Below are 6,483 nucleotides of genomic sequence, written 5' to 3'. Positions count from 1 at the left end.
GGAGGGAGAGCGGGGGGTGGGGGGGGGAGCTTAAAGGGACCGAGGTGAGGGAGGGGGAACGCTTCAGACGTCCCCCCACTAGGTCTCTTTCCGCTCTCGGACCACCTCCTTCCTCCTCTCACCCCGGCATTCAAGCCCCTAGTTTGGGCTCCCTTGGAGTTGTCATGGAAACAAGGAGGCAAGACCAGGCGAGGGGGTTGGGACTAAGGGAAAGAAGGAGGGAGAGAGAACTCTGTAGACTCGCTGTAGTGATTATACTGTGGGAGGAATAGAGCAGGTTCTCTGTGGACTCAGTACCCCAGTTCTCTCCAGACGGGTTCACCCAGGCCGGTCTTCCCCTCCTCAGCTTCGCTCAGAGCTCCCTGCAAGCTGCCAAGATCTTCTCCCAGATTCTTAGCCCTCGTTCCTCCTCTTCAGAAGAGATTACTGTGTCAGAGAGAATTGTGCAGAGTTGAGAATTGCGATGGTCTGAAAAGTTTCCAGGGTACGGTGGATCAGCCACCTTGGCAGTAAAGTGGGAGGCTCAGATTTATAATTCAGGGGTAGCTGAGCCTTATAATTCAGGGAATTTATAATGCAGGGGGAAGAGGAACAGAGAGAGTTTGGGAAGATGCATAGATACCTTCTTCCTCAACGGTTAAGGAACTGAAGCGCTTTGGGAGAAGGAGGAGATGACTTAACTGCTCATTTCTGGCATCTCGGTTTGGGAATGTGTGCTTGTTCCCCTTCTCCCCTTTGCTTGTTGGGTTGCTTAGAGTTCCTGGGCCAGTCAGTGTTCAGACTCATTCCCTAAATCCCCCTACTCCGACCACCACCCCCGCCAAGACGCAGCTCCACCTCCTGCGTCGGCCGAGGCCAGCGTTATTGCCATCTTTTTATTTGCTAACTGCATCTTGGGAGCGCGTGGGTGGGGAGGGGGGTGAGATAGGCGGCGCACCGAGATTTACACCACTTGGGCGTATTGCAAAAACACAGCCAGAGGATCGTTGTTATATCCGCCCTCCACTCCCCTTCCTCCTCCCCATCTTTAGACTAGTACTTCCCAGACCTCGCCTGAGGCAGTCTGTCTTGGGGCTGTTTCTCCCTGTCCGTGTCCGAGCGGAGACTTCGGAGGCCCTCGCTTGAACCAGTCTCAGGCCCCAAAAATTTAGATCACGACCTCATACTGGTCATGCTGGTTTCTCAGGCGTTCTCGAGAACCCCTAACCCCTTACTCCTACTCCATCCTCACTCTACACAATTCCGAGCGCGAATTAATTGATTTCAGTGAGAGAGATGAGTTTAGACTGAGCAAAGACCTTGTGAACAGAGGGAGGGTCTCACGCTGATAGATCCTTTTCTCAAGGGAAACGTCTTTAAATGCTAAAAGTCCTAACAAGTAAAATCCCTAACTGGGCCCCAGGGTATCGAGTAGGGGTCACAGGCGCAGAGGTGCGGGCACCTGGACTTCCGGAGTCTGGATGGGGTGGAAGGTCTGGGACAGGAGCTCTGAGGGTCGGATTTTGGGGGTCGCTCAGGATGAGATTGGTTAGAATGACGCGGGCAGGAATCAGCACAGCCCCAGAGGCCCTCCGCCCCTTGTGGGGTGGGTCATTTATGGGGAGGGGAGCAGAGTAGGGCAGGAGAAACTGGGCCAGGCTGCTCTTCACTCGAGGGGCCTCAAGGACTCTCCGCGTCTCTGCAGACAAGGGCACTACACGCACTTCAGAATGAAGAGTTGTAAGGTGCCGGCCTGGGGAAGGCGGGCGGGCTGGGTTTGATGGTTACGCCCGGGCTCGCTCCAGCCTACCAGGCCAACCCCGCGAACCACAAAATGGGGACTACCTTTCCCCAGTCTATTCCCCCCCTCCCCCGCCCCTTGGAGACGGAGAACTTCTTGTTCTGCTTCGGAGCCTCACGCCTCCACTGGGAAGAGGGGCGGTTGAAGGCGGGGAAATCGGAGCCTAGGGTCGCTGGGAGCAGGGGGACCGGGAGAGGCCTTCTTTCAATCCCCAGGTATGTTTGCTCCCTCTCTCTCTCCCCCACCGGCCTAAATGGATCGCTCCGCCTATTCCCTCCCCATCTCCTGGGGCGCAATGGAATGTTCCGTTGCCCCTCCGGTCTCAGGCCTGCGTTGCGGGGGACGCTCGCACCGTTGCTAGGGAAAGCCCCGGACGTGACGGCTTTCCGCGACCCCGAGCAGCCCTCCTCCCGCCCCTCGCGATCCGTCCTTCCCCGGCGCGCTCTTTTACACCCTTCCCCTCCCCCTTGGGTTCCAGACTTGGGAGAAGTAAACAGCGGGTGGAGGAGGCCTACGGACCCAGGCCAGGTGGGAGCTTGCACTCTCCAGGGGGCCTGGGCTGCTGCTCAGGGGTCTTGCAAAACTCTGGGTTGTGCCTGGCTGGGGTGATTGATGCTTTCGGAAGATCCTGGGCCTAGAGACCAAGTCCCGGAGCTCTGAGTTTGGGGCGGGACTTAGGTTGCGCGTTGGTGCGTCAACGTGGGAGGGGGGTGTGTTTGTTGGGAGAGGACTGGAGTAAGTTGAAAGTAGGCTATTTTGTGACAAGGACATGATGCGGGAGGAGGAGGCTTGATGCCGGGCGTCTGTTCCGAGGGGAAGGGGTGTCATCTCTCTCACAGGCCCTCATCGCCCGCTTCTCAGGCGGGAGCATGCTGAGGCTCTGGGGGCAGCGGCTCCCCTCGGTGTGGGTCCTGCTCCTGCTACCGTTCCTGCCGCTGCTGCTGCCCGCGGTCCCCGCGCCGCACCGCTCTTCCTACAAGCCGGTCATCGTGGTGCACGGGCTCTTCGACAGTTCGTACAGCTTCCGCCACCTGCTGGAATACATCAACGAGGTCTGGCAGGGGACACCCGGGTGGAGGGCATTGGAGTTGTTTACAGTGGCTGGGGAGGGAGATCGAGGAACTTAATGCCACCCCTCTGGGCCTGCCCAGCTCCTCAGGGAGCTGGTGCTGGCATGGGGAAAGTTGGGGGAAGGGATCCCTGATTCTAGCAGGGCACGATAGGCATGTGGACGCTGGTCAGGGGGTGGTGTGTGCGGGCTTTATAGCCCATCCCTGGTGGCTGCATTGCCCCCTTCCCACAGACACACCCCGGGACTGTGGTGACAGTGCTCGATCTCTTCGATGGGAGAGAGAGTTTACGGCCCCTGTGGGAACAGGTGCAAGGGTTCCGAGAGGCTGTGGTCCCCATCATGGCAAAGGCCCCGCAAGGGGTACATCTCGTCTGCTACTCGCAGGGTAGGTGACTCCCCTCCCCAACTCCTAAGCCCTGAGGCTTGATCCTTACCTGAGAGATGCTCCCTAGTGTCCCCTTTTCTGAACCACATTGCTCCAGCTGAAGCTCTGATACCTGAGCCCTTCCTTCTGACTTCCTTCAGCACCTGGGTCTTTTCTCTGGGTCTTGAATGTGGGGGGGGCTCCCTGCACTGTTGTCCCTTCTTTCCCCCATGGTTCTTTGACTTATGGGCTAATGGGGCAGTTAAAAGCATCCTGGAGTTAAGAGTCATGAGGCCCAGAATCTAATTCTTGCTTTGTCACTTACATTATGTATAATGTGTGACTTTTGGCACAGGGTGTGCCTGCCTTCTCTAAGCCTCAGTATCTTTTATGTACAGTGTGGTGGGGGGCTGTTGGCCTGGCTGTCCTTAAGGCCCTGCCCAATGTGGTGTTTTGCCTACAGGGGGTCTCGTGTGCCGGGCACTGCTCTCTGTCATGGATGATCACAATGTGGATTCTTTCATTTCCCTCTCCTCTCCACAGATGGGACAGTATGGAGGTGAGTGGGCACTCTGGGCTCCATAGAAGGCCCTGAGTTTTGGGGGCACAGAGGTTTGTGGCCACTTGGCACTGCCGTTCTTTTGCCAGACACAGACTATTTGAAGTGGCTGTTTCCCACCTCCATGAGGTCTAACCTGTATCGGATCTGCTATAGCCCCTGGGGCCAGGAATTCTCCATCTGCAACTACTGGCACGGTGAGTGGGGGATGTTGAACTGGGGCCTCTGTGGAGAGGGTACTGTGGAGGGTAGGGCTTGCTGTTTTCCACCTCTACCATAACCAACAGCAATGATGACAATAATGATAACATGTTTATTGAGCACTTACTATTTAAACAGGTTTAAAGTACTTTGTGTGTAGTACCCTGTTGCCTAAGAGAGTATAGTCTGATACGGGGGTTGGCAAATCTTTTCTGTAAAGGGCCAGATAATAAGTATTTTTGGCTTTGTAGGCCATATAGTCTCTGTCATAACTACTCAGTTCTGCTGTTGTAGTGTGAAGGCAGTCATAGACCATATGTAAATGAATGTTTCTGTGTTCCAGTAAAACTTTGTTTGCAAAAACAAGTGGCAGGCTGGATTTGGTCCATTGGTTGTAGTTTGCCAACCCCTAGCGTAGTGTTTAAGGTTGTGGATGCTGGGGCTAGAGTTTGAGGCCTGGTGGTGCTGGGTGACTTTGGGCAAGTTACTTAACCTTTCTTTGACTCAGTTTTCTTATCTGTAAAATAACAACATAGCATATACCTCACAGGGTGGTTGCGAGGATTAAATAAATTAATGAATGTAAGGCACTACTTTGAACAATACTTGGCTCATAGTAGGTGCTAGATAAAAGTGTTTGCTGTCATGTTTACAATTATTATTATTATTATTATTATTCCTTTAGGCAGCTGGTCACTACAGGGATCAACCCTGGACCTTGGTTTGCTTTTTGGTTTTTTTGGCTGAGACATTTATTTTCAGCATTAAAGGATGGGTCGATCATTCTGACCCCCTCTGAATTCCTTTTTCTTTTTTCTTTTTTAAAGATGACCGGTAAGGGGATCTTAACCCTTGACTTGGTGTTGTCAGCACCACGCTAACCCAGCGAGCAAACCGGCCATCCCTATATGGGATCCGAACCCGAGGCCTTGGTGTTATCAGCACCACACTCTCCCGAGTGAGCCACGGGCCGGCCCCCTTTTTCTTTTTTTGGTGGGTGGCCAGTTTGGGTATCAGAACCCTTGATCTTGGTAATAACACCACACTAACCAACTGAGATAACCTGCCAGCCCTGCCTCTGAATTTCAATAGACTAATTTATGGAAAAGTTTCCTGACTTGGAATTACAAAGAGCCCATAGGCAGGGTGGGTCCCTACTCCAGGAACCAACACTTGTGTGTTGACAGGAGAGCTCCTAGCACATTTCCCACTTTGCTTCTTTAGAAAAGCAAAAAAGTCAATTAAAATATTAAAAAAACAGCGGATCGAGGTTCTTCCCTGCTATTGCTATTATATTGCTATCTACCTTGACTATTACTGTAGCCTCCTGATAGGTCTTCCAACCTCTGGTCTTGCCTCTCCTCCCTGCTTCTCTATCTTTCTAACTGATGTTTGTACCCAGACCCCCATCATGATGACTTGTACCTCAATGCCAGCAGCTTCCTGGCTCTGATTAATGGGGAAAGAGACCATCCCAATGCCACTGGTAAGATGCCAGGTTCCAACCTGGGTCCCCTTTTCTGCTTCCCTGACCCCCTGTGTTCCTCTCTGCAACCTGGCCTGACTTAAGCAGCTGACTCAAGCTCTCTTCTTCCCACCCTGTAGCTTGGCGGAAGAATTTTCTTCGTGTGGGCCGCCTGGTGCTGATTGGAGGCCCTGATGATGGTGTTATTACTCCTTGGCAGTCCAGGTAATAAGGGACTGTGTGGCCTGAGATTGGCTAAAAACATCCCCTTCCCCCATAGAGCTATGGCTGGGTCTGGAGCTCACAGACCCCTCAAGCCCATTGGCCAGACTGGGTCACAATCCCTTCATATGCAGGTCTACGACCTAGATAACTGGAAGAAAGGTCCTTGGAGCCTTGGTTGAAGAAAGATTAGTCTTTATTTCTGCGCACGCACACACGTATGTCTAGGAGCTAGGCAGTCCAAAGAGAAACTCAGAAACTCAACTGCTACCAGCAAAGTCCAAAGAAAAACTGAGCAGCTGCCAGTAAAGTAAACATGCTCTTTTTAGACGTGAGCTCTCTGCCGGCCCTGAACTGCTGCTCCACACACACAATTTGTTTACAAAGAATGTGCTGCACCACACCCAACCAGACCTGAGGTGAGGGGGCCTGACCAAGCTATTCTATTTTCCCAACAATCCACCCCTTCAGGGTCCCTCGCCATACAATCTATTCCACGATGTTCCCTTAGCAAGGATAAATGACCATTACATTTATATAACCTGTTGTCTGTTCAATGCCTTAAGGCTTGTAGTTCTGTCCTTTTAACTATTAGCTGCATATGTCTGGTTGGTAGTCATCATTGGTGTGATTTTCCATGGGAATCTTGTAGTCATACTGATGGGAAGTTCAACGCACATTCAGTAGGCCAACACACCGATCACGTGACTCTGGTGCAGTTCCTGCAGCCACAACACTATGGGTGAAAAGACAGAAGGGTTATTGGTACCAATAGGGGAAGTTCTCAGCCCTCTGGTAAGACACATGCCAGTTTGCCATC

The 6,483-nt window shown here is 52.7% G+C and overlaps 3 protein-coding genes across 7 annotated transcripts in view; 1 reads left to right on the top strand and 2 right to left on the bottom strand.

Annotated features, from left to right (window-relative positions):
- PRRT1 (proline-rich transmembrane protein 1) overlaps positions 1–2,627 on the bottom strand; it is a 7,042-nt gene extending 4,415 nt beyond the window's left edge. Inside the window, exons 1-2 of the mRNA XM_008588205.1 lie at positions 2,618–2,627; positions 1,825–1,952 (exon numbers count right to left, since the gene is read on the bottom strand). Coding sequence (XP_008586427.1) covers positions 1,825–1,952; positions 2,618–2,627 — 138 coding nt within the window. The remainder of the gene's footprint in view (positions 1–1,824; positions 1,953–2,617) is intronic.
- The window catches only part of PPT2 (palmitoyl-protein thioesterase 2), a 12,190-nt gene continuing 7,922 nt past the window's right edge, over positions 2,216–6,483 (top strand). Inside the window, exons 1-7 of one of the 2 annotated variants that reach the window (XM_008588186.1) lie at positions 2,216–2,308; positions 2,620–2,832; positions 3,084–3,237; positions 3,680–3,775; positions 3,865–3,972; positions 5,379–5,462; positions 5,582–5,666. In XM_008588186.1, coding sequence (XP_008586408.1) covers positions 2,650–2,832; positions 3,084–3,237; positions 3,680–3,775; positions 3,865–3,972; positions 5,379–5,462; positions 5,582–5,666 — 710 coding nt within the window. In that variant the 5' untranslated portion in view covers positions 2,216–2,308; positions 2,620–2,649. The remainder of the gene's footprint in view (positions 2,309–2,619; positions 2,833–3,083; positions 3,238–3,679; positions 3,776–3,864; positions 3,973–5,378; positions 5,463–5,581; positions 5,667–6,483) is intronic. The other variant, XM_008588187.1, reaches the window with a different exon arrangement.
- The window catches only part of AGPAT1 (1-acylglycerol-3-phosphate O-acyltransferase 1), an 18,739-nt gene continuing 18,533 nt past the window's right edge, over positions 6,278–6,483 (bottom strand). For 2 of the 4 annotated variants that reach the window (XM_008588195.1, XM_008588196.1), the window contains exon 8: positions 6,289–6,308. The gene's annotated coding sequence lies outside the window, so the exon portion shown is untranslated. Of the gene's footprint in view, positions 6,332–6,483 lie in introns of all 4 variants that reach the window. The other 2 variants (XM_008588194.1, XM_008588193.1) reach the window with 2 other exon arrangements.

The sequence above is a fragment of the Galeopterus variegatus genome, unplaced genomic scaffold, assembly GCF_000696425.1.
Source record: "Galeopterus variegatus unplaced genomic scaffold, G_variegatus-3.0.2 Scaffold4713, whole genome shotgun sequence".
NCBI classification, from domain to species: domain Eukaryota; kingdom Metazoa; phylum Chordata; class Mammalia; order Dermoptera; family Cynocephalidae; genus Galeopterus; species Galeopterus variegatus.
The sequence above is the reverse complement of the archived record's forward strand: the minus strand, read 5'-3'. Positions and strand labels throughout refer to the sequence as shown.